This window comes from Trachurus japonicus, chromosome 16 (genome assembly GCF_045865225.1).
Source record: "Trachurus japonicus isolate A0001 chromosome 16, Traja_1.0".
Taxonomy (NCBI): domain Eukaryota; kingdom Metazoa; phylum Chordata; class Actinopteri; order Carangiformes; family Carangidae; genus Trachurus; species Trachurus japonicus.
Window position 1 is genome coordinate 27,157,552 of NC_140922.1, and position 27,871 is coordinate 27,185,422.

The 27,871-nt window shown below is 43.0% G+C and overlaps 1 protein-coding gene across 3 annotated transcripts in view; it reads left to right on the top strand.

Annotated features, from left to right (window-relative positions):
- The window catches only part of vps13b (vacuolar protein sorting 13 homolog B), a 349,921-nt gene that overhangs the window by 268,043 nt on the left and 54,007 nt on the right, over positions 1–27,871 (top strand). For all 3 annotated transcript variants that reach the window (XM_085802924.1, XM_085802922.1, XM_085802923.1), the window contains 5 exons: positions 6,529–6,725; positions 8,393–8,574; positions 9,511–9,731; positions 10,532–10,663; positions 16,469–16,630. In XM_085802924.1, the coding sequence (XP_085659050.1) occupies positions 6,529–6,725; positions 8,393–8,574; positions 9,511–9,731; positions 10,532–10,663; positions 16,469–16,630 (894 nt within the window). The remainder of the gene's footprint in view (positions 1–6,528; positions 6,726–8,392; positions 8,575–9,510; positions 9,732–10,531; positions 10,664–16,468; positions 16,631–27,871) is intronic.

A 27,871-nucleotide genomic window follows, 5' to 3' on the forward strand; every position in this document is an offset into this window, starting at 1 on the left:
AGAGAACAGCTCAGAAAATTGTCCAAACAGTTGTGCAACATTAGTTAGCATTTATTTATTTCAAAGGGAAAACACAACTTAAAACTCAACAGACCCCACTGTTCACCACTGAGTGAGTGCATCAGGAGCAGGTCTGGCCTAATTCTGCTGTTTGTCTTTCTGTCCACGTCCGTGTAAACACTCGGGCAGCGGCGCTGCAGCAGACATGTTTCACAAAGGTATCATTGGTAACATTAATGGAAAACATCACTTCCACAGTGCGCACGTTCAACCGGTTTAAATCCATTGTTGAAAGCTAACTCTGATGCATTTTGTCAACACTGTTAAAAACGGTATCGTGTATCATGGAGCTTTTGAAAGAAGTGATTGTGAAGTAATTATAAGACATCGGATCCATGTAGTGATACGTTACACGCTCGTTCTTACCTCATGGTTTTGTCCAAACACTCACACAGCATTAGGGCCAGTTATGTGTGAGGTCAGAGGTTGGATCTGTGGGGGTTATTTCAAACTGGACGTCTTAGTCATCAGCCAAAGTCATTGTGATCCCAGATTTAATTTGATTTCCGCTTATGTGAGACAATGACAATGTTTATGCTCTCCTCTCTACAAAACCTCAAAAAAAAAGAAAAAAAGTCCCAGTTATTTCATTTTTTTTTATTTCTCCCAAGACCAGAAAGTCAGTCCAGCTACAGAGAACGGAAATGCAGCCATAAAAATCCAACCAAAAAAAAAAACGACTAATGGTTCAGTTTCTGTTCCAGAGGAATTTCATTTACTTTACATCAAGACTGTGCAGAGAGCAAGAGAGCGGGAAACAGAAAGAAGGCAGTCATAATTTCTCAGGCCTCTAAAATTACCATGTGGCCACGCAGAGATGGAGGCTGATAGATTTTGAGAAATGGAAAGTGAGAGGCATAGGGAAAGAAAAAGAAATAAGGAGAAAAGAGAGAGTGATATTTAGTATTGGGCTGTCTTGTCATTTGTCACTATCATTTAGGCCGTAATGTTTGTTTTTTTGTTAGTTTTTTTCACCCTAGTTTGGGGGCTGTTTAGTGTTTACCAGCAGGTGGCGGGGGAAACAAAGTAAAAGTGGCTCAGCTCCACATTTTCTCCTCCTCTCTTCTCTCTTTTTCTCTCCTTTTCTCCACCACCACCACCACCACCACCTCCTTTCTTTTTGCTCCCTCTCTTCAGCAGAGTGCTCTGACTAGATGAAGGGGGGGAGCAGCAGCGGGGCAAGGAGGGGGAAGGGGGGGGTTCGCTCGTCCCCAGAGCATATCATATTAACATTTTATAAAATCAAGATTTCCTGCATTTAAATAGTTGTGGTTTCCCAACTGGTTCCAGTATCTCACAGGGGGAATTCAAACTTCCTTCCATTACTCTAAGTCAAATTGCTGCCTGCACTGTTTTTACATACAGTAGAGAGGGAGGGGAGGGGGAGGGGGGGCAGAGTGATGGGAGGGCAGCTGCAAAGTGACAGATTCCTGATGAGGCATCCACAGGTTCCCACCTGTAGAGGGCTCAAGTGATGAAGGGATGGAGAGAGAGAGAGAGAGGAAGATGACTCATTCTCACCTTCTTACCACCGTGAGGTCCAGTTCTCTGAATCATAAGCAGGTGTCCTTACGGCTCTTTTTCCATCCCTACTCGTTCATCTTCCCTCCCTCCTCCTCCTTCTTCTGCCTCTCTGTGGGGTTCTCAAGTCTGAGAAACAGGGAGTAAACACAGGAGCTATGATTCAGCCTGACCCCAGCTTATGGTGGGGGGGGTTACAGTACTGTATGTTAAAGTAGAGAACAACAGCTTGAGTCCAGCTTCATCATCCAGTAAAAGAAACCCTAACCCAGTCTGTTTTTTATGCATGTGTTTGTCTTTTTTTACTTCATGCTAGTTTTTCTCAACATATAAATGTTTAAATTTCATCATCCACTCGCTTTTTGAAGCAGTTGCCCAAATTGCATGGACTTTTTTTTTTTTCATGCAGACAAACATCACACCATCTGGTCCCCTGCTGTTGCTTTCGTGCATGGCACACTGTGGGATCGCCTTTCATGTCCCTTTTCACGCAGGGCTCAGCGCTGCCACCAGACTTGAATTGACTTGACTTGACTTGAATTGACTGCTGCTGCTGCTGCTGCTGCTGCTGCCCTGCTGGACTCGGACCCATATCATAAAAACTCTGTGGCCTGAGATGAACCATCAACCTTCAGCCATAACCACAACCGCAGCTGATGTCTTTGTCATTGTTGTTATTATGAGAAACACAGGTTGGCCATCAGCTTCACGTCCCTTCCTTCCCTCCCCTCTTTTTTTTATTTTTATTGATGCACACTGTTTCTCCAATTAGGAGAAATATGCAGCCTTTTGTTGGGAGTTAAAATCAGCAGGGAGTCAGTGGGTATTTCACTTCACAAGAGCGACACACTGAACCAGAAAGAGCGAGAGTCTATTTTAGCCAAGATAATTATTATTTTAGTGGGACTGCGCTCAAGCAGACCTGCATTAGTCACAGCTAATGCACTATAAAAATAAAAGACTGTCCATGTGGTTAATTTGATCTGGAGTTCTTACACCTCATCCACCAAAACTCCAGTCCCTCTTTAAAAAGTTTGGCATTAGAGAGGAAACCCAAAAAAAAAAAAAAAGACTGAGCGCAACGATCTCAGCGTGGGCTTATTCTTGATTTTCCACACTGATTAATGTTAACGTATATTAGCCCACCTGAGACAGCATAGCAGGAGTCATTTTCAGAACAATTTTCATTACATCTCCTGAGTAAACATTTGCTCAAGCTGATGTCAATTCAATTTGTCTGCTGGCTGATAAGAAGTAGCTAGCAGAGGAATTTCTTGACATATAGGCATCAGTGAAATAACACAAGACCTAATGGCAGTGTTGATATTGTTAATAAAAGTAATGGCAGACAAGGCTGTGGATGTCAACAGCCGCAGCCTCAGAAAGGAGCTCAGGGAGTCTTCAGTTGCAGAGATATATTATTGAACTTTAGCAGTGATCACACCTGGGTTGACGGTGGAAATTGAAATCCTCTCTGTATGTTGTGTATTTGCTTTAGTTTGCCTTCCTATACTGCAGGATTGACCTGACTGACTGACTGCGGTTGTTTAATTAGTCCCAGATAGTAAATCCATGCATATGTACCTCATCAGAGACAGAGGTGAGGTGACACCTCTTCTAACACTCCTGAATGTAAATATAAATGCAAATAATCCTGAATATTTTAGCCCTCAACTTATTTTTCGGGGGTTTTCCAGCCAATTTGAACCGGCTCCAAATGAAACCTTGACTCTAAAATTAAGATAATATTTAAGATAATCCTGCGTGTGATATTTTACCCTGAGCTTTTCTCTGCCAGGCCGCTGCTCTGCTCTGCTCTGCTCTGTGCAGCGCTGTGGAGGAAAACACAGATTGGGCCCATCCAGCCAAGGGAATGTCAGCTATTTTAGGGTTACATGTTGTTTATCAGATAAGGTATACACACACACAATCAAGCAGCGGAAACCGACACTGCCCAGACTGTATCATGCACTCACATGCATACACACACCTGTGTATACACGAATATTGTCTTTCATACGTGCAATTATACATAGTCGTCCTCCTGCACACATATATACAATTCATCTGACATATACACAGGTCCCTTCTCCTCCTCCCAGAAGCCAGCGCCAGACGTCCAGCTATACATGGCTAAAACATTTCTTTCTTTCTTTTTTTCTTTCTTACTTTTTCCATCCTCTCTACAACATTCATTGAATTGGTAATTGATTTCATCTCTACTCTCTTCCAAGGCCAGGGCTGCAAGTCAAAGGGAACATGACGCAAATTCAACCGTGCAAATGTATTCCACTGTACCATATATGTACCTCAACATATTCATTTCTGTATGCTGTCATGTGTATAGAATATCACAGGTGAAAAAAAAAAAACATGGCTTGTGTTTTAGCAGCACAGTTCTGGGAACTCTCGGTGGAGATCCAGTGAGTTTCTTTCCTCCTTCGGTGGCTCGGTGTTGGGGTTGCGGGTGCACAACTCTGTCAGGTGCAATTATGAGCAGCCGATTCCAGGAAAACCTGTGTGGCATTAAATACATGATGTAAGCTACGGTTACTTCATCCATCAGCCCCACACATATGAATGAACAGACACACACACTCACACTCTTTGTGCACTGTACTTCCCCTCACACATACACATACACATACACGACACCAACTTGTTGACAGTTTTGTGAGCTTGGTAATCATCCAGGGAGTGCCACACATACCTCTGGCTAACTATTAGATTATCACATATACATACATGTGCACAGGCAAATACATTTGCAAACACACATACACACATATATATGTCTTTACTGCCTGGCATCCTTCAGGTGAGCTCCTGAGAGCCGCCCTGCCACTACTGATCCATCAGTAGCGCAGTTTTCCAGGTGGCCGAGGTAACCCGAGCGCCTGCTTTAGTTCACACAGGAGCTCCAGACACATTTATGCTAATTTTTGCTCAATCTGAAAGGAGCCCTAACCATCGTCACATAATGTGAGAACATTCACATGAGCTGATTGTTATTCAGTGTGAGAAAAAGCTCCGGGACTTAAATGTTAATGTCCCTGTCTTGTTGTAATGTAGCGCACACACAGTTGCCGGGGTGTTTAGTTATGCTGTGGTCATTGCGATGTTGTTATGGAGAGTTGTCGCCTCGCTGCCTTGGTGGTCTGCGGTCAAAGTGTTGTCATTTTTTCCGACTAGACGAGAAAAATTAAAGTTTGGTTTTTGTCTGAAGTGAGTAAAAAATCCTAAATTGTAAAACAGACACCATGAAAAATCACTTGCTCATTCATCCTCGACAGCAGTTGTTCGCTCGCTGTGTCTTAGAAGATGAATCAACGCTTGATTATTAGCAGGCCGCAGCAGCAGCAGCAGTTGCTTAATGCTTTACACATAACCAGGGGATCCAGAGGACTTAAGAATACCTGTTGTGCAATAATAAAACATTACAGTAAACCTACAGCAGATGAGTAATCAGGGCTACACTACACTGGGGGGGTTACAATAGTTTGTTTGGACTGGAACCTGAAGTCTGAAGTGATGAACAGCTGAGGGAAACAACGGTTAGATATCCACTAGTGTCCATCTGAAGAGGAGACTAAGTGGGGGATATAAAACAGTCAGTAAAACACTGTCATCTGATGGAGCCGAGCCAGCAGCTACAGAGAGGGAGCCAGTGATGGACACCGTAATGTTTGCACAACAAACCACCATACGTACTGTACTGTACTGTACAGGTCCTCTGGCATTCACAGATGAGTATTCAGATAATACTCAGCGGTACCAATAATGGTTTGAGTTAGTGTTTCAGTAGAAAATTTGTTTCAGTAGTTGCAGAGCTCAGTGTAACCGTATAAGGCAACACAGAGGGACGTAACTAAGCGCATTCGTTATGCTGTGACTTTGGGTCCTCATGAAGTCATCATCGTCATAACAGCTTGAGTTTAGTAATTGTTGACCAACGAACAGAGATGTGCAGCTCTAAGATGAGAGGAGTGGGAGTTTGTGTGACCGGCAGAGATTTGACCAGCAATTGTTGACCAGCAATTGTCTATCCTACTGCCATCTGTACAAGAAAGAGGGAAACACACCTTTTTATCAAGGACACACAAGTGCAAGGAAGTCTTTACAATTTTATCTTGAGCAATATAAAAAAGTGTTTTGGGCCATTTGTGATTCTGTTTTATTTCTAATCATGTTGTTCTCCAATGAAATCAAGGGAACGTGGACTTAAGATCTTAAAGGGATAGTTCAACATTTTGGCAAATTGGCCCATTGTCATAATCCCTATAGTTTTAGGAGTAGGTTTGTTAACTTTAAATGTCAGTGCAAGCTATTTTTAGAACGGCAGAGCAGAGCCACGAGCTGCTCAGAGCTACGCTACATAGGCTCATGGGATTTCTTGGTTTCCCTCATCAAATACACAATCCAACAGCTCCAAGTTGTGACCTGCACATTCACCACGCTATGAGACAATAACAGAACGTTACCAGACAGAGTTGTTTCAGAGGTAAATTCATGCAAAACCGCTGATGCGCGTTCCTGTCAGTTTTTCGGCAAGCGGCCTCTGAATTTTCCTCAAAAACAACTCTGTCTCGTAACGTTCTGTTATTATCTCATAGTGTGGTGAATGTTCAGGTCACAACTTGTCCACCAGAGCGTTTTGGAGTTGTTGGATTGTGTATTTGATGAGTTTGATGAGGGAAACCAAGAAATACCATACCATACCAGCCTCCGTAGTGTAGCTCTAAGCAGCTCGCGGCTCTGCTCCGCCGTTCTAAAAACAGCTTGCACCGACAATTCAAGGTAATGAACCTACTCCTAAAACTATAGGAACTATCCCTTTAAGTCTTAAGAAGAATCAAGAGCATGTTTAAAAAAGAAATGTATAAAATACAGTATTTGGGGGTCACATATTTTACATATTTAAGATTTTTACTGTGTCTTTCCTTCCAGGTACCATGCAGCCTTGAATACTGGGACGAGCTCCAGCAGGCCTACGTTCCATACCGGGAGTTCAGCCTGTCGGAGAGCAGCGCCTGCCAGCTGCAGCTCCCCAGCCTCAGCCTCACCGACCAGCAGAAGGAGCTGGTGGCCTCTGATCTGTGGAGGATAGTGCTCAACAATAACGAGGGAGGAGGGGATGAGCAGAGGTGACAGAAAAATCCTGCACTTTATCATCCTATCTATCAATCTGTCTTACATACGACGTTGTGCGTCTTGTCTGTACAGTAACACACGCGACTTGTGTGCGTATGTCGTATGCCTACACGGATATGCGTTCGGATCCGCAGCGCAGATGCCGTCCAGTGTGAGGGAAAGCAGAGAGACAGAGTGCACCCAGGCCGCTGAGCACAAAGAGCTAGTAATGTGTCCCTCGCCCCACATCTGGTGTGCAGGAGCAGGGAGCGGGCTTGGAAGGCGTTCAGATTGGCCTAATGAGATTTCCCAGCACACCAAGTGCCTGTCAGGGCCCATCCGGATTCCTTCCTGCTTACCTTGAGTGTATCTAATCGAGGGGAAGCTCACGGGAAGCGAGAGGAGTAAAGCCCCCTTTGGGTTGGCCAGGCCAGGCCGGGCCAGACCTGGGTTGGGCTGGGTTGGGACGGGGTGGACCGGGCCAGCCGAGCGCTGTAACGGCTCAGAGAGCATGCTTTTTCTCTCCTCTACTCGCTACCACTGCTTCCTCTCTTCACCTCTCATGTCTCAGCCGGCGTCCTCTGTTACATCTTATGTGCTTCACCCATTTTTCTTTTCCCTCTCTTTCTCTCATTCTTTCCTCATCCTAATCTACTCCCCTCCTTTTTTTACTTCCTCTTGGGATTTAGGAAACTTTTAGTGGAAGAGAATTGCCAAGCCCACATTCTGTGTGGCTTAGACAGCTCCAGAGGAGCAGAGAGGGAAGAATAAGAAAACATGTAAGAGAAGAAACAGAGAAAAAACGCTGCAGAACCAGATACAGTGTAAAGCAAAATATACATCTGTGCTTCATTACAATCATACTCCAAACACTACATTTCCTTTATGTTTAAATTATTTGTCTTTTTTGATCAAAATTGATTCCCCTTTCCTTAGTCACTCGTTTCATCTGCCTTACTTTAGTTTCCACCAGAAAAATAACTTGGCCGCCCTGCCAACTGGAAGTAATGAAAATTGTCAACATATGATGCTTATCTTTTTAAGGAGCACTCTGCTGCACCAGCATTTTTCAGGTCTTGAGCGTTTCCTGCTGGAGTTTTTATAGTGGATCATGGTAGCAGCAAATTACAGAGCAAATGGTCATTCACTTCAATTACCTTCCATTCAACATCATCAACCATGACATGCAATTAATGGGCTATGGAGAGATTCTCCTGGAAACTGTGACAGTAATAATGCACCTAAACTCACAGGCTCGGACAGTAAAGAGGCCCCCTCCACATCCTTGTCTCTTTTCATTCCTTTATTCTTTTTTCTGAGTAATTGTAGCGTTTGTCTCTCTCGCTCTCTCTCTCTCTGCATTTCTGACGAGGATGTCACACAATTTGTAACTCACTGGGCGAGGGACAAAAACATTCAGCCGCTAATCAGAAAAAGATTGTTTTTAATTAGTCACTATAATTTGTGTGGTCGTTTTTCTCCACAGCTGCTGTTGCTATTTGTTCTGATGTTAGAAAACAAGTTTTGGTAAAATGAAAAAGTGAATCATCATTACTCATTGTTCTACTTTATTATTCCTATTTGAATTAATATAATTTTCACATGCAGCCTGCGTTTATTGTTATTTCCCAGGCACAAATATCTCCTCTGTAAATACTATCATCTGTCTGTGGTATCTCAGTTTGGATAGTGAGTGTGGATCCCAGGTCCCCTGCGATCAGCTGGTGTCTCCGACAGCGCTGGCGGCCTGCACCCGCGTCGACTCCTGCTTTGCACCGTGGTTTGTCTCTTCCCTGGGTGTGTCCCTGCAGCTGGCACAGCTGGAAGTTCACCTCTGCCACCACCTAGAACAGCTGGGGACAGGTAGGATACAGAAAACACTATCAAAGTCTCAGTAGTGCAGTGTAGCAACACACTTCTCTGTTTTCAGTTTGTCTTTGCCACTTTTACTTTTTGGTATTTTTCTTTTTTGTAATATATTTTATTGCTTTCACAGAAACAAACAACGAACCATACAGCACAGACACAAACAAAAATACACAAAATTCATATACATGAATTGCACATCATACAACATACAAACATTTACATGGGCACTATACTAAGAAAAGGAGAAGAGAGAGAAAATAAAAGTATTCTATGACTTATTGATGAAGGCAAAATATGGTCGCCCTTTCTGCAGGCGTTCCATAGGAAAAACATTGAATACTTCCCTGTACCACTGTGTGACTGATGGGGGCTTGTCTTTAATCCATTGAAACAAAACACATCTCCACTTTTTTTTGGTTTTTTGTTTTGGTATTTTTCATTGTATGTTTCAAATGTTTTGTGTTCTGCCTCAGCTATATTCTAAAGGAGGTTGCTTCCTCAATATATCCCTGAGTTTAAATAAAGGCTATAATAACTTCAGTTGACCTCAGTTATCTTAAATTCAACAACATCAGAGCAATAAATGATGGTATGAAGTTATGATGTTTGAACAGTTTATAAGAGTTTTCTAGTTGACTCCATCTATGACATATAAACGGCTCAAAAACACACCGAATCTAACTGGCATTTAACTGTCTGACCTCTTCTGTGAAATCCACAGCTGGGTTCACATGCGTGATTATTTTAATTCATGCATTTTATTATTGTTCTTTCTCCTGTAAAGCAGTTTGGATCCGCTGTGCTCGATGTCATATAAAGTATTGTGTTAGTGAGCTGCCCCAGATATCACAATCCGTTGGTTCGATGGTCATGTCATGTTTATATTTTAACGTCCTGTCTGAATGAAAATAATACGTGTCATTCTTCCAGTTCCATCCCGACAGCTGCGTCCCTTCCTGCCAGACAGGAAGTTACCTCAGGAACAGGAGTTCATGGTGATTGGCGCTCGGGAGCCGAGGGTCTTTTTGCGCCAGTGGAGCAGCGGCCCAAGTTACTGTCAGGAGTTCAGCTTTTCCACCCAGCTGGACTGCAGGCTGCTGGAGTACCGCAATGTCACATACCTGCAGCTGCTCCAGCCCTGTGTGCTGCAGGTAGAGCTCACTTTTTAATATTGGTCGTATGGCTAACTGTTAAATGGGACAGAGTCAACAAACCTAGTTAATCTCCATAAGAAACAATGGAAGGAGGCGATTTGGAGCAAACCTAAACTTACTGTAGAAATTATGTTCAAATTAAAGAAGATTATTGTACAGAACCATATTTGATGTTAAACTTGGGGAGGTCCCTGTGTGCACCGCTGAGATCTGGCAGCTTGCCTTCAGCAATCGAAGTAGGGAGGTATAAGGGTTATACCAGAAGAGCAGCGTTTATGTGTTTTTATGCGACCTTAGTACTGTTGGAAATGAATTACATTTTCTGTTTCAATGCCCTTTGTATGATGAACTCCGACAGTCCTTGTTTGAGAAAAGCCAAAAGGAAGAAACCAGACTTATTCTGGATGGCTGAGCATGATAAGTTGTGTTGGTTTTTTAAGGAGGAGATCTATGTCCTGGTTAGATTCATGGATGAAGCCTGGACATTGAGACAGAAAACATTATATCCCACATAAACCCATAAATTACTGTTTATTGTTTTTTATATCTTGGAAGCTTGTCTGTTTTTGTTTTGTTTTTTCTCCTTTCTTTTCCTTTAAGATGACACGCTAGCCATTCTTGAATGTATGTTTTTTTATGTTTAGTGTCTTACTGTATAAGCCCATGTGGGCTGAGCACGAAAAATGTGCATGACACTTAAATAAACAAAAATCAAAATCAATCAGTCAATATAAAGTATCGATCATGTAATGTGGGAACACATGTTCATTCATAATTTGATTTCCTGTGTGTTTCAGGGCCAGGCTGCCGCCACCTGCTGTCCCCAGACCACCACGCTGGATGTGAATGTGTTTGTGGACCCGGTGTTTCTGAACATCAGCCAGTTTGCCATCCACACTGTGGACACTGCTCTGCACAGCTGGCAACAGGTGACAGGAAGTTAAAGCTACTGAGACACACACCACACACTACATACTGCCTTTTAAATTCATGTTTTAATTTCCCCCACTTACAGTAAATATCATATAATATCATAAAAGATGTATTTTTTTTTACATGAGGCAGCATCCAGGCAACTTTTCACTGCTACAGAAGGAAGCACATTTTCAAGTAATCAGTGATGACTTGTTCACTTGTACATTTAAATAGCGGGATGCACTCAGACACGTAAGGGAACGAGGGGTTTGCACTGTTGTTTGATGGATGTTTGATATTTGGAGGCAGGGGCTAGTAAAACTGTAGAGGAAATCCTTTGAAATGTATGTACATTTAGAGAATATGCTGAAAGACGGCCCTCCGTCCCAGATGGAGTATCAGCTAAACAAACTCACAACAAAGTGGATTTTATGAGAACGTCTTGGTCGTATGCCAGCGGTAATGCAGGATGGAGCTGCCTCTCAGCTCGCTGTAAACTGTGAGTAAGAGGCTTCGGTGTATCTGTTCCTGGGCGTCTATGGTCCTCGTCATCTCTCAGTTCTCAGCTCTCAGCGCTGCCTCTGGTAGCCAGGATATTTGTGTGTGAAGCGATGCCCATAAAAACACGGTAAAACTTGAGTGGTTACACCTGCCAAGATTTCATCTGGCCCCTGTCCTCCACCCACTTGTCTACTGCACACGCACACGTATTCATACACACTCACACACTGGTCTCTCTGGCTTTGCATGCCCTATCATGGCTCTGCTCTGCTCAGCTGTGGCTGTGCTGACTCATATATTGGCCTCTTGAGACATGAGGTACTCTCATGGTTTTACATGCATGCATTCTCACTGCCAGGTGAGAGAAATATTACCTTATGTTTTTGTAGAAACAGCTGCGGTCTCTTACCTGTGCAAAATAAAATTAAACAAGCTGTATAGAAGAATCTACTATAAAATGATAGCTCTGGCTTACGGATTAATACCTTTGTTTTTGCTCAATGGCATCACTGACTCATCAAAAAGCTCTTTGCCCGACCGCATTGGTCTATGGATCATATTTGACCCTTAGCTTCATTATTGCATCATTTAACACGAGCGAGTGAATGTTCCCCTATTTCTGCTGTTTAATTCAGCCATAAATAAGATTTTAGAGCGTCTGTGGTGTTGTAATGAAAGGTCATATTGAGACTTTACTCATGAGCTATTTGGATGTGCTACAGTATGCACACCAGGTATGACTGGTGGGCTTTACCCAACATGCCAAGTGTGATGATGAGGGAGGTTATTAAGTGCTTGTATGCTCATAGCCAGGGGTTTATTGATACTGATTGGATTATATTATGTTTGGCTTTTTAAATACCAACTTTGCCCAGAGCCATGAGACACAAAGTCAGCCATACACTGCTCACTCAAACACACACAAACAATACTGTTCTCTACTCCACAGTCACCTCCGAACACAACACAAACCCAAAAGATTGGTGGATTTACATGCTCACTGGTATGGGATTGATTCATGCGGTGATTAAGCCAGCTGTATTTTCTTGATTGGTCTAAACAGCAGCAGCCTTGTAACTTGTTCAGAACCTTTTATCTACCTCCAGACTTCACCACTTTGCTGAACACAAGGGGAAAAACACCCATAATTATAAGGCAAATGTGCAGCATGTGGATATGGTAGTTGTGGAAGAAGGGGTAGAGAGAGGTCAAGTACAAAAGCTCGATTCTGTAGGAAACATTTAAATATTTGGGCCGTTCTCACAGGAAGTTGTGAACATTTCAATCATGGATTATTGTTTCCCTTTTTAGGGTTTTCACTGAAACACAATCTCTACATGCGGTGAACCTTGTATGGGTACGATTAAGAACAAGCGGTGCACTACAGGGATGGTTGTGTGAAGGCCGGCACCATTCAGCTAAAAAAACAAAAAAAACGTATCTTTGATCTGATGGAAACTCACATTCCAGACGCACACACACACATCGTCCGTGCACAGGAAAAACTTGATCCTAATTGAAAATGTAATCAGAAATGTTAACAGGCTCTGTCCTTCTGCAACAGAAGGATGTATCCCATCCTTCAGTGATTTTCATGTTTCCTGGTGTCATGGCTGGCAGGCAGGCCCGTTGTGATGTGGCCTGCAGGGTGAGCATTGAACCATGGAGAAGAATCCTCAATTACCACACAATTGAAACCTCACAACCAGAGGCATGGTCACACCAGACCACCACAACCAGAGCAGTTGGAGCACTTTCAGATGAAACAGCAAGCAACAAATAGAAAATAAAAGACACTTCTTTAGTGTATGGTTGCAATTTTTACACTTATAGAGCCATACGCTGTTATAACAGTTAATAGCTCTTGTATCTGTGATCTGTCTTTCTGACAACCTAATGGATTGTTATAATTGATATAACAATATAGATTGCATCTATTATAAAAACTCAGCATTAGCAGCCCTGAAGGTTCAGACGTCAGGTGGATAAAATGAGATTTTGCTGTAACAGAGAGATGTTACATGCATGAAGGGAAAATAAGAACAGAATAGCATTTTTGCTTTATTTTTTTTTTGTCTTTTGCCTCTTCTTGCACTCGATAGCCCCATATGGCCCCAACCTCACAACCAGAGGCATGGTCACACCAGACCACCACAACTAGAGCAGTTGGAGCACTTTCAGATGAAACAGCAAGCAACAAATAGAAAATAAAAGACACTTCTTTAGTGTATGGCTGCAATTTTTACACTCATAGAGCCATAAACTGTTATAATAGTTGCCGCTCTTGTATCTGTGATTGCTTCTTTCTGACAACCCTAATGGATTGTTATAATTGATATAACAATATAAATCGCATCTATTTTAAAAACTCAGCATTAGCAGCCCTGAAGGTTCAGACTTCAGCTGGATAAAATGAGATTTTGCTGTAACAGAGAGATGTTACATGCATAAAGGGAAAATAATAAGAACAGAATAGCATTTTTGCTTTATTTATTTTTTTGTCTTTTGCCTCCTCTTCTTGCACTCGATAGCCCCATATGGCGCCAACCTCACAACCAGAGGAATGGTCACACCAGACCACCACAGCTGGCGCACTTTCAGATGAAATGGCAAGCAACAAATAGAAAATAAAAGACACTTCTTTGGTGTATGGCTGCAATTTTTACACTCATAGAGACATCATCTATACATACAGTTGCAGTCATGATAACACTCTTGCATCTGTGATTGCTTCTTTCTGACAACCTAATTGATTGTTATGATTGATAAAATAATATAAATTGCATCTATTATAAAAACTTCAGGTGGATACAGTGAGATTTTGCTGTAACAGAAAGACGTTACATGTTTTATGAATGGTTCACTGGTTCTGCAGGATGAAGGGAAAAAAGAACAACAGAATAGAAACATTTTTGATTTTTTTTTTGTCTTTTGCCTCCTCTTCTTGCACTCGATAGCCCCATATGGTCCCAACCTCAGCCCCCCACCACTTTAACCTCAGACCCCATGCCTCCATTTTCATACTCGGTCCTCGGCCCCACTTTCGATCTTTGCCCCCCCACCCCACACCCACCCGCCCTCCTCCAGCTCCTAACCCCTGGGAAGTGGCTTTGGTGGAAAGCCACACAAAAGCCCAGTAGTATTTACACATTCTGCTTTCTCACAGAGCATTCACAGGCTCTTACATGTGCAGTTGAGACAACTGAAATTTTCCTCATGTTATTTTTTTTTCTTTCTTTTCTTTCTTTCCCCCCTTTTCTTTTCTTCCCATGTTTAAACGATTCTCTGCTTCCCTTTGTAACTGGAAAATAAAGTGACAGAGAGATCATGTTGCTGGTTGCAACAGATGTGTTAGCGAGGGTCGTCTGTGCAGGAGTATATTGCTGATTTTAGATCTGATTAGTATTTCATTGTGTCCGTTTTTACAGGTTTCACTATCGCCTCCGTGGTTTCTTGTTTCATGCGTATTTCTATGAGTGGGTGTCACTGTTTACAATGTGTTTTCCAGACATTTTACTGTACCTTGTCCTGTGTATGTGTGCCACTCTATCATGCCGATCTGGGCCCGACTCCTGTGAAAACTTAAGTAAAAGTGTCTGGGTGGATTAGGGGAGAGAGAGAGGCTTTGATTCCCTTTTCTCAGTTAGGCCGGCGTCTAACGATGAAGCTGTCATCTTCTGCTCTTTAACAAGGAGGATGTGTTGCCTTTTAAGTGTCTTTATCTTAATATTTGTCCATTTAAAAGTCCTCATATAGACGGGGAGTGATCACGATGACTGCCGCGAGCGTTTCTGATGTGTGTATCACGTTGCCTCATGAATCAGAGCAGAAAGACGATACCATCAAAGGAGCGGGGCTTAGCAATGGCATCTTAAGATGGCAGCAGGAAGTTTGTAAATCGCAGCGTTGGATTCAGAAGGGAAACAAAGATAGTGTTCCCCTATAAAACTGGAAATGGATTTCAACCCACTGTCGCAGCTGTCCCATCTATATTTTTTTGCTCCGTACCTCTCTCCCGCTCTCTCTCACACACATCTATCATCAAGTGTTCTTTTTAATGGTGTAAACTATCCCATCCGTTTTCAATAGCATCAACAACCCCAGGACCCTGAACGTGCTTGGCAGTCAAACTCTGAGCTTTTACTGCCAGCCTCTTTTAACCATCAACCATCAACCCGCCTTGCCATTTAAAAAAAAAAAAAAAAGTATACAGCAGGCTGGGGTCCCTCTTTGTTGGGATAGTTGAGTAGTTATTGAGAAGCTGTCTGAACCTCAGTCATGTGTGTCAGGAGTCAGGGAGGGGTGTGTGTGCAGCAGGAGAGATCCCATCAGGACCCGAGAGCCTCTGGAAGGAGCTCAAGTAAAACTTAAACATTCACTTGCACCCACACACTCTGGGTCCAACTCACATAAAAAAACTCACACAAAACGCGCTGTTTTGAAATTATGCACTTGAATTCCTTTATGCAGGAGACTTGACTTGACACACACACACCCTCTCCCTGTTAAACCAGTGTTTTCAATAGTAGGCCAGTGAGCTCTTCTCCCTTGCATGCAAGGTGACGTGCGAGTGGACGGCGTCCGTGTGCAGCTCGCATGACTCGAGTTTCTTCCGAGGCGTTCTCACTGACCCGCTGCTTGCAGGCGGGCTGCACTCTGCCATATTGTTTTCTCCTAACGACCACAATATATTGATGACTCCTACCAGCAGCAATGCACTCTCACTCTCAGTGGCACACTGTGTTTCCAGCATTGGCGAAAAAGAAAAAAAAACACTCACACATATTGAATCATGTGCGCCTGTTTATCTCTCTCAACGACCCAACTCGGAGCTGCTCCGAGAAGGACATGAAAAAGTTAGAGAGTTTGCTAAAGAGAGATGCCTCCTGGAGGTTTTATGTGGGACCAGGCAGCAGATTTGGCCCCCAAAGCCCCGTCCAAGCTGCTCCAGCCTGAATAACTGTCAGACTGTGATATGATTCACTCCCCTGTTGAGGTTGTGTTACTCCCACAGATGATATCACTCATCTCATTCTTCTACTGGCTGACAGCTGCACTACCAAGATCTGCATTTTTAAGATTGAGAATACATAAATTGTTGACACCTGTATATGTGCTTAAACACACACACACACACACTACCTTATATACCATACATTATATGTACACCCGCCATAAACACACACCTGGAAGTATTTGCTTCATCTTTTTTATTGACAGCCTGTCTTTCTCATGTCACTCTCATGTCCTCTTTTTGTCCTTCACTTTGTCTCTCTCTCTCTTCTCTCTCATACCTTCCACCTTCTCTCCGCTCTCAGAATGGAAACCCGGACAACGAGGAGCTGGTCTACAGCCACTATGTGATCTGTAACGACACCCACGAAACGCTGCGCTTCGGCCAGGTGGACACGGATGAGAATGTGCTGCTGGCCAGTCTCCACAGCCACCAGTACAGCTGGAGGTCCCACAAGTCCCCTCAGGTAGCACACACACACACACACACTTACACACACAGACACAGTATGTGGCCCAGGGCCTGGGAAATATCTGCCGCTTCTCAGTCTTGTGGTTTTGGATGGAGTTTCAATTAGATACACACATACTCACATGCATGCAAGCTCTAACACACACAACGTTCACATTCATTGTATAGTACAGTATATACAGAACAGAAGCACAAAACACTTCCTACATAAAACACAAAGACATGCACACACAACGGTTTGTTAACATGGTGAAGAAGTACATACACAGAAACATGTGGCATCCTGGATCATACACATGTATGTACTGCATGGGAGCACACACACACACACACACACACACACACACACACACACACACACACACACACACACACATACATGTACCAGTGTGTACATAATGGCTTATACATACAGATCCATTCTCACCGACATAGGCGTATACACACACCACACACACCAAACACATCGTGTGCAGCCAGCATCGTTGCGTTTGTGCAGCGCTCTCAGACACTGCCCTGACAGCATTGTTAAAGAAGATTGATTATATTTAACCCTTTGTGGTTTTGAGGTTGAGTGGAGGGGTGGGCTGGCGATCTGTGGCATATGTATGTGTGTGAGAGTGTGTGTGAAAGTGTGTGAAAGTGTGTGTGTTTGGGGCGCACATGTTTCAGGACCCCCATGTGTTCCACGGAGAGTGAGATAGTCAAGCTTGAGAAAAGACATGGCCATAATTGCTCACAGTAAGTCAGTAAGTCAAGTTGTATTAATCACCGACCATGGTTAATCTCTGCTCTTACCTCACTCTCACTTACACACGTGTGCGCACACACACAAACATGCACACACACACACATATTTGGATAGTGGCAATCTGGCAGATTGGCACAGCGAATACCACATCTCATTTTTAGCACTGACTCAGAGTGACCTCTGTATTTTCAGGGATGTTTTGGAAGAGGGATCGTCCAAATGAGCCAAATATCATCATAGATGAAGAATGCAATTCCAACATGATTCTGTCATGTGTTATTCCATTATGTGTTTGTGGTATATGAAATATGTGCTCTTGAGATGACCATGATTTGTGAAACTAGATAAATAAGAAATAGTGCAACTTTGCCAAAAACACTCAGCTAGCTTACCGAGCTTGATGATAAAATGCCTGCCAATGTGTCTGCCTCAGCAAATTGTAGCACACACTCCTAATTACTTTTCGGGGTTATAAAAATAGTGACACTGATAAGAGAAGGGCTTGTATTTCTTTAATGGTTACTTGGTCCCTGCAAGTGTGTTTTTCTAGCTCTTAACAAATCAGTTTCCAGGCAAAGTCATAAGTGGTTGTGTTGTTTTGTTTGAGTCCCACGATGGCTTGGAGTGTCTAAAACAACTCTGATCATCATGAGCCATCGTTTCCCAGACCTCTTCACTCTTCTTTGCAACTTTTTTTCTTCTTTTTTTTCTCCTTCTGTCGGTGAGAGACTGACTACTTCAACCGCAAGACCTCGCTCTTAACCTCTGACCTCTCGCCTATTTGTCAGTTATATGTCCAAACTCACATCCAATCCTGCACTCAACACTCGACTCTTAAAGTCGGTCCAGTTTTACTGTTGTTGTTTATTCTTCTTGTCAACCTTTTTCCTTCACCGTCGAGTCTCTCCAACATCGGCTTATAGACCTGAGCTCTGTCATGGTGTTTTATCTAGTCCTTCTACTGGTGCATCCAACAGACCTGACCTGAGTTATTCAACTGGTCTTCGGATCTGAGACTATATAACTCCTCACTCTTCAGTAGGAGGTGAACATAAACAATAATATGTCCAAACACAACAACATGGAGTCTATAAAATAAAGCTATATAACATACCTCATTTTTAAACTATGTTTCAGCCCTTTTGCACAAGTATTATATCGTTTTTAAATTATGTATTGCACTGAAATTATGTAGCACAGTATTTTACCCATGTCTAGGTTGCTCCCTTTGCACTTTTGTGTATTTTTATTGTTTTAGACATTGTAGGATATATTTTATCATATATTTCCCCTTTGTACTCAGTATCTATCTATCTATCTATCTATCTATCTATCTATCTATCTATCTATCTATCTATCTATCTATCTATCTATCTATCTATCTATCTATCTATCTATCTATCTATCTATCTATCTATCTATCTATCTATCTATCTATCTATCTATCTATCTATCTATCTATCTATCTATCTATCTATCTATCTATCATAATAATAGCTATGTTTACCCACTCTCCTCTCCCCCATGCTGTAACCCCTCCAAGAACATCACAGCTTAGGATCCACACTGCAATTAGCTTATACTGAGGAATTACTGTAATTGTGCCATGAGTAGTACAGTACTCTGTCTCTTTTCATGCCATGTAGTGTAGGGATCCATTAGACAAAACATATCAAGCCACACAACCGTAGTCAAAGTTTATATAGAAAACTTTCCTCTGTCTTTATCCCCGATGCCTCACCTCCATCAGACCTATGAGATCACTCCGTCTCTGGCCTCCACACTGTTTTGGGGTCTCACTTGGACTTTGTGCCTTTCTCTTAAGACTTTCCAACAACAGCACACAACCTCCCAGTGCTGTCCTTGTCTCTTTATCAATCCACCCCCCCATAACAGATCTGTCCTTAGTTCTGGTGTTCGACAGACACCATGTTGGCTGAGCTCATTATCCTCGTCCTGGCCTCCTCCGCCAGCCTGCGTTGTTCTGTTTTGGCTTTAAAGGAGTCTGTCTTTTTCATCTCAGTTATACTCCAGTAAATGCTGTCCTTGCATTTGGGATCATGGCCTTCGATTACCCCTGAAGCCCGAGCTCCACATCATCTGGCCCAGCTGTTCTTTGGCCATCGCAGTCACTTCTTCTTTTTAACCATAAAGACCTCGGAAACACCAAACCACTATTAGTACCATAGCTCTGTCCAGGACTCATCTTACTCTACCATAAACTTTGCCCCCGTTTCCAACTTTATCAGCCTTTTACACACACACACACACACACACACACACACACACACACACACACACACACACACACAGAAACAGTTAGGTACATAATTCCCGCCCATGCTTTTCATGGCCAGTCTGCGAGGCCTGGGGTCTGTCGAGAAGGCAAGCCATCAGTCTGTCCTCATGGCTCTGGTATGATGTTTGTGTCCCAGCTGGCCTGTCACTGAGGCACACACACACACACACAAACACACACACGCCAGAGCCACTGACTTGATGTTTTGATGTAATCTGTCCCCATACTCTCTCTCTCTAATAGTGAGTTCTCGAAAATGCATGTGGACAAAGTGTGGAAAAGATGGGAATGATGGGAATAGACGGAGTGCACAGAGTTGTCATGAAGGATATTGTACATGTGCTGCTGTGCTCATAAAGATCCCGATTTTTCTTATTAAATTTCACAGAGAAATGCACATAGAGACTGAAAATAAGCCACTAGGCCTTTGTGATGTCATGGTTATACACTGTAGGGGGGGAGATTGGACCTGGAAACTGCAACATCGGGGACATTATCAGTGCTTGCAGCAGCAGTAGGCCTCAATGCTTTATCTTTGCTTTCACTCAGAAAGCAGTCAGGCAACTCTGACTGGCTGATCGACACAATATGCCCTATTCATGCCTCCAGACAGAAGTGTTAACTACACTGAGCTGGTTTTAGTACCACACATGTATCTTCTTCTGGGTATAAAATCTTCAAATACAGTAGAAAAAGTGTAAAAAAAAATATGGGAGGTGTTACATTCACTCAGTGATTAGTGCTCAGAGGCCTCTGCAGCCAAAAATGTGTCTGCTGCTGCCTCTCCCTCCCGCTTTCCCCCATCTCTCTCTGTTCATGATGCACAAGCAGCCCATTAAGGAATTATATATGAGGGGATTTGCCAATTGCGCTTTATTGCCATACATTAAATACTTGAATCCTGCCTTAATCTCCCTTTTGCCAGCAGACACAGGCAGAGAGTGTCAGCTTTTAGCAGGGAGAGACCTTCCTAAATGAACAGGGCCGCTGTTGTTTCAGCTTGAACTAAAACAGGGAGGCATATTTAAAAATCCTGCAATCTCCTGTGTGTACTTTTGTGCGCGAGAGGAGTGCTTAATGCGTGTGATCCTGAGCAATCTAACTAGTGTACACTTCTCGCGGTGTTGACATACCTCGGAATATCTGTCACTTCTCTCAGAAGAGCGCCCGGGCCGAATGTTTTCGCAGTGAAACGTGAACCTCGGCTCAGGTCACACTCCCTCTCACTGCTCCTCTGTTCCTGCACCGTCTCCCCCCCTCCACCGTCCGCTCTCCCCCTCTCCCTCCTGTTTCTGCTGTCAATTATAACCGCGAGATGCATTAAAAGGGTTGATTGAGGCAGTCACGTTCGTGGAGCCCGCTGTCATCTCACCCCTTGATCAAATTCATGCCCATAAGTGCGCACTCAGGCCCACATATACACACACTGTGATAAAATGTTTCCTAAGGCCTGGAGTCTATCAGGCCTCCTCGGTCTAGTTTCGCTCTTTCGAGTGCAGCATGCCTTCACACCCCGGCGTTTACTGGCCAAGGTGAAGAAGTTTATAAACACACATAATCTATTATAGAGAGAGCAATAGAAAGAGAGAGATGGATGAAGATTTGTAGTGTTTTATACATAATAAGTCATTTTAAAATGCCGGGATGATTGTGCTAATGACTATACACAAACAGTCTTTGTAAATAAATTTAAGTTTTATCTAGTATCTCTCTCACACACACAAACACACTCACTGTCCTCATCCTGCTCTTTTTCAAGGCTCTGGTGTGTGGTGTGATGTGGATGGTTGAAATATCTGGCTGCTCCGTACAGGATGCAGCCTGGCTGATGGAAATCCCTGTGGTTAGTGTGGTTAGCAGGGAGAGGGGTGTAAAAAGCCCCCTGGATTTGGGAAGGACTTTTTAAGTGCCTACAAGGAATATTCACAAGTTGAATAAATTGTAATTTATTCAAGCAGCAGCAGCAGCAGCAGTAGGCTTCTTCCACGGGTCGAGCTCTGCCTCTCTCCTCCTCTGCGTGTTGGTATGGGTGGGTGTGTGTTTGTGTATATGTGTGCGGTGTTGGTCCATCTGTGTGTATCTGTGTGGTGTTCGTGTGTGTAGCTCCCAGGGGTAATGTGCTGGAGATAGCAGCCCGGGACTATTAGTTTGCGGTTAGATTGGGCGAGTTGTTGGAAGCATGCATGACAGGGAGGTATTTGGTATGAGTCTGTGTGTGTATGTGTGTGTGTGTGTGTGTGAGAGAGGAGAGTCAGAGAACAGTTGCACATCAGTCTACTATGTGCGTATTTGTATATTGTGTATTTCTGTGTCCATGTCTATGAGTGCAGAACTTGGCGTGTTGTTTTCCATCCTGTTGTCCCACTTGCTGTTGGTGCTTGCTTTGCCGTGTCAATCAAATACGAGAACTTTTCAACCTGAATTTTTATGGCTTGTTTTTTCAAAATAAGTCAAACAAGTGTTTTTATTCCTTAAAAATGTGTCAGTTCTTCTTTTTTTTTCTTTTTTTTTAGCATGAGGTCATATTTCTTCATCCTGACCCATTGTTTAAGAAACACTGCCCTCAAGTGAAGTGGTTTATAGTTGTGCTGTTCATCCAAGATTGTGGCTTTAACTGCAGTGGATTATAAGGCCGACCCTTTGGGCGATATTAGCTCCGGTCAGGTTAACCCACACATTGAGTGATCAGAGGGAGAAGGAGAAGGAGAAGCCAATGAAAGGGACTGCTGTCCAGTTTGGTCTCTGGAGAAAACCTACACTTTCCTGTTGTTTATCCTCTGAGCTGGATTGGATCCAGAAGGAAGGACATGTGGTTTAAAGGCATCATCTGAGGTTAAAAAGAGTTGATGAACACTGTATCATCAGGCGGAGCTCAAACATCGGCCGTAACCTTTATATCCTGACGGTGGTTTGTGTTGAAACTCACATTCATTTGGAGTAACATGAACCTCTGGTGCATGAAAAATTCGCAAGAACTCATCGTTGTGTAACAGCGTAAAGTCATTTATCCTGTAAATGTGCCACTCTTTTATCTTGTCCAGTCATCTTCTTCTGAAACGACCCCTACTGGAATAATCTAATAACCCAAAATATCACATTATTGTGATCATTAAGGAGAAGCCCCTGTCAAAAAAAAAAAAAAATGGTGGAAATATATTGGCTGAATGATTACATTTGACGATTCATCATGTTCTGGTTATTTTAACATTTTGTAACCACGGCAACGGGATATACAAATTGTGTGTGAGTCAATGTGTCTGAAGCTAGGTCAGTCCTCAGAGAGAGAGACGGGGTCATAATCATCACGGACTTCCTGGCAAGGATAACCTCAGACAAACAACATCATCATCGTTAGGCGAGGTTACAGCTTTGTTCAGCTATGCACAATTCACATTCCTGGTCCAGGTTACGTGGTAAAATGTCCACGACGAGGAGGGAGGAGGCCGCGTTAGTCAGTGCAGCTTCAACTAATGCAACAATAAGACAGACGTCAGTGGAGGCCCTGAATTACACCAAATGTTAGACTGGCTGGCAGCTCGGCTAAGATCATCATTCAGTAAACACTCATCGTCTTACTCACTTGTTGTGCACAGAACAGGAGCAGACTGGTTACTGCAGATCGTCTACAGACTCCCCCCTTACATACACACTGACATCAATAGATAGAAGAGTGTTTTTTTGTCATGCATGGATCCGTCATCATCCGTCACACTCACACAACAAGCGACAGTGAAGGAAGCATGAGTCACAGCCAGATTAAACTATAAACAAGTCCAGAAATAATCAAGAAACGACTCGTCCAACTTCCTCCATCAGATCTTCAGACGTTGATTAGCCAGCGCAAAATTCATTCAAGTTATTGTCGAAAACATTTACTCAATCATCCTAAAGAATTGGTGTGAATGTTCTCGTCTGGCTTCTTTCATTAGAAGAGGATCATCCAGATTTTTATGATCAGCATATTTCATTTGACAGATTCTCTCCCTCTCTTTTATCCAAGCTTAAGGACTTGGCAATATGAATGTATCGCCTTGTTATTTTCCAGACAGTGGTTGAGTGTGAGAAGCAGGGGATCAGGGGAAACAGATCATTGATTGATGACACCTCATAGAGTGAATACTAAACACACCTCACTACCACTTTTTCAGGATTTTAAAGTCAAATCCAGAAAAGATAAACACATCAAAATTCATATTTTGGCCCTACGTCGTCTACCGCAACATATGAGGGTTTAGTGGAGCCAGTTTGTAGAAGATTGATATTCCCAAATCGTTAACAGTTTTCCCATCTCCATTAAGTTATTGAACAGAAACAAAAGCAACAGCACTTTATGATTCCCTCGCCATGGGTTCTTCTACCTACTCACTACCATGGTTTTTAACTGTGATGAATGTGTGAATGTGCTCCGTGTGTTACGATGGATTTTTTATCAAATATCTATTGTACATGACTCGAATCCTTACGAGACACCACCAAACTCATATAGTGTACCCTATAAACAGTATATACTTTATGTTTTTGCATGTAGCCACTCACCTCAGATAGCCTAACTCTGAAACATCCTGGAAAGACATTACTATCCAATCGCAGAGCGCCTGCTCTCCCCTGCCACAGAAACAAACACTTTTTCCTTGTTGTGATGATTTCTTTACAAAAATAAACGGTCGAGCAGTGCAGTGGTAATGTCCATAATATCTCTGGCCGTTTATTTTGCCATGGTGTAACTCCGGTTTGCCTGCATCAATTTTAGTTGCGTTTTTTGCTCGCCCCAACACTGGGTGACCATCAGGAAAACGATTTACAGTTCTCCTTTGACTTTAACTTTTCCCTCATCCTGAAGTTGACGACCTCACATCTCTTCCAAGCCACAGCTCTAAGGTTTCTCGTACCTACGCCTCCGTTCATCCCAGCACCACATAAACCAGGCTTAGAGTTAGTTGTTTGGTTTTTTGTTCTCAGGAAAAGTCAATTGAAGGGAAGAAGCATTTTTTCCCAGCAGCGCTCGTTGGGGGCCGGCGCGATTAGTGATTAATACAATGTGTCCCCCAGAAGTTCTGAACCTCGTTGTTTATCGTGCCTTATACAAAGACAGCGCTTTCAACAGCATTATGTTGCCAGTAACATTTGAAATCAGTGAGTCTTGAATATTCTAGGAACCCATTCTCATCTTTCTGCAGCCCCCCTATTTGGTCCCCATCCAACCTTTTAAAACAATGTCCTACATTCCCCCCGGCCTCCCCACCACAACTCTGCACCACAGACAGACTTTCATGACAAATACGAGGAGGACAGCCAGTCTCCACCTTCACCGCCCACTTTTTTCTTTTCATTTCTGTACACTTAATTCCTGCTCATCCCTTCAAACTCGACGTAGTATTTAGAAAAGTTTGTTTTCTCACTCTAACAGACATGCCGTGAGGTTTTATTTTGATTCACTGGTGTATGTGTGTGTGTGTGTGTGTCTGATGAGGCATTGGTCTGTCATGAGTCTGTGTGTATATATATGTTTGAGTAATTGCACTCCCTGTGCAGTTTGTCCCAGAGGAAGCTCTCCCTATGAAATGAGGAGATTAATTTAATTATCATGTTGATGAGAGCTAAGCTGCTAGAATCTCATATTTGTTTTTCCTTGTAAATCTTTTTAAACATGCCAATGTGTTAGCAGTTTAAAAAATGTGTTTTCATCCTCTCAATCAAATCCATGGCCTTGAAAGTACAACAAAAGGGTCTTAAACTATAGTTTGCAACCCAGTATGGCCAGCAGGACTGTTTCTAATTGGCATGCACATGACAAAAGTGTTGATACGTGTTAATGACTTCAGCCGCATTATGACAGATTTATTAAATTGAGATCCCATAGTCTTTATAAGTCAACCAACCCCTGTTGTGCTATTATGTCATTTATAGACAGAGGCTGTGCCCGGTGCCTTTTGTTTTGACACAGTGGGTATCTTTTCTTTTCAAAAACACTTTGTGTATAGCTAGAAGTAAACTCAAAATTATAGCTAAGATGTTCACAAAGTTAACATTGTTCACGATCATTAAAATGTCACGTTTAATCTCCCATGAGTTTAGCTTTATTTGTCAGAAATCAAAGATCACAACTTATCTTTCATGTGACAAAAGGATAAGTGATGTTTAGATCAACAACCATGGGAACATGCTGTGTTACAGATTAATTTAGACCTTAAATGCATCAATACTGACATTTAATAATGTACAGACAAACAAGTTCCAGGCAGCAGAACTGCAGCAGCCTCATGAGCTGAGTTTAAGTTTCTGCAGAAGCTTTCAACAGCGCTACAGATATTAACTCTCAAACTAAATCTATATTAATATTAGGCAGCATTATTTGACTTATTCCACACAGTAAGCACCATGTAGTCACCACACAAACCACATTATTCAGGTGGGCAGTTTCTTTTGGACATAATTTCTTTCCCCATGGGTGTGCACAGTTAACAACTCAAAGCCTACAGCTTCTCATAACCTTAACTTGAGAACCTGTTATGCTGATTCTGTCTTGTATTTCCACTGTACAAACCAGAAAATGTTGCATATAAGTGCAGAATTTATGGACTTACTTTCAAATTTGTATGAAATAACTTAACATGGGCTCAGCTTCCACCTGCTCTGACCAGATCTGCGGTGTCAGTTGCATCTCCTACGAGAGGTCGTCCGCCCCAAAGGGCAACAACAACAGCTGCTCTGTCACTCTGCTCTATGCTGTCCAACCAGCTTGGCCTGGTTCTCTCCTGAATCAGAGGACCGAGAGGTGGAGGTGAAGAGTCAGGGAGCGCTGTGGTCCCATTGGTGCTGCCCTGGCTTCAGCACCACGGACAGCACCTTAGTGCAACATGACCAATCCCAAAGGAATAGCACCACCGGGCTTGGTGGCTTTGGTGGCGTAGTGGCCACAGTAGGAACTACAGGTCACATGACACCTCAGTACCCAGAAAAATTAGAGATAAAACAAGAAGAATCACAGATTTGGCTTTAGTGGGGCCCAAGTAGGAAACTGGACAAACTGTCTTTTAATTGATGAGCATGCAGCTCATTTCCTCTGCCTCCGTTTCATGAATCAAACTACCCAGAACCCCTAGCTTCATATGGTTAACCACTGCTGCATTTCTTCATTAACAGTAGAGCTTGTGGTCTGATTGTAATGAAGTGAAGGCTCCCTGTAGTAGGAGTGCTGCGTTGCATTGTGCACTGTATTGTCAAACCAGTGGAGAAACATCAATTGCATTCATGTTGTCTACAGTCACACTGGTTGGTTGGTTGGTTGGTTGGTTGGTTGGTTGGTTGGTTGGTTGGTTGGTTGGTTGGTTGGTTGGTATGTCATGCTACAGATGATTGAGGTCAGCCTGTGACATGAAGGATGTACCACTTGTAAACACTGGTGTGTTTGTTTATTCATGTTTGCATGCATACTGTAAGCAACAATGTCATGTGGCACTGAGACCCAGAACAGGAAGGAGCAGGTTAGAAAAGATGAGTGGTTATTACTTTACAGTATGTAACATGAATGCTGCTTTGAGTTTCCTCTGGGTCAAGCTTTTTCAAGTTGTGTTCCTAAACTGAGATAAGGTCTCGTGTCCTTTCAAGGGTCCTCGATCGCCGACTCCCTCCCGTCTCCTCCGACGTGTGGTTTTCAAACCTCTCTCCCCTCTCAGACAGTATTCCTTTTGTCAGCTTTTTCTTCATTTGGTGCAAACACTTGCCGCGTCTGCATCTTCTGGATCCTTTGAGGCCCTAAGATGTCTAGGATTCCTTGGTAGAAACCAGAGGGAGAACCATGGAACAATGTTAGTCAAGCATAAACCTCTTAACGTCTCCTCTGTCAACCACGGGACTCATACAATGCCTTCTCTCTGTACCTTTTTCCAGCTCTCAAACCGCTTCTTAGACTTGCAAATATGGACTTTGATGTTGCACTGCCTTTGCTTCTTTTGTCAGAGGGAGGGAGCCAAGGAGGAGAGAGGCATTGCAGACAGCTGTTGAAACCACCATAATTCCCTCATGTTACATGGGTTAGCCCTCGCTGCCCTGGCAAAGGATGCTGTTGTGTCTCTCTGTTCTATCTTTAACTCATTTACATTCACTCTTTTTTCACTGCAGTTCAACTTTGCCTACTTCTTCTCTCTCTTCTGTTTTCTCCTCTCTCTCATATCCATCCTTCTCTG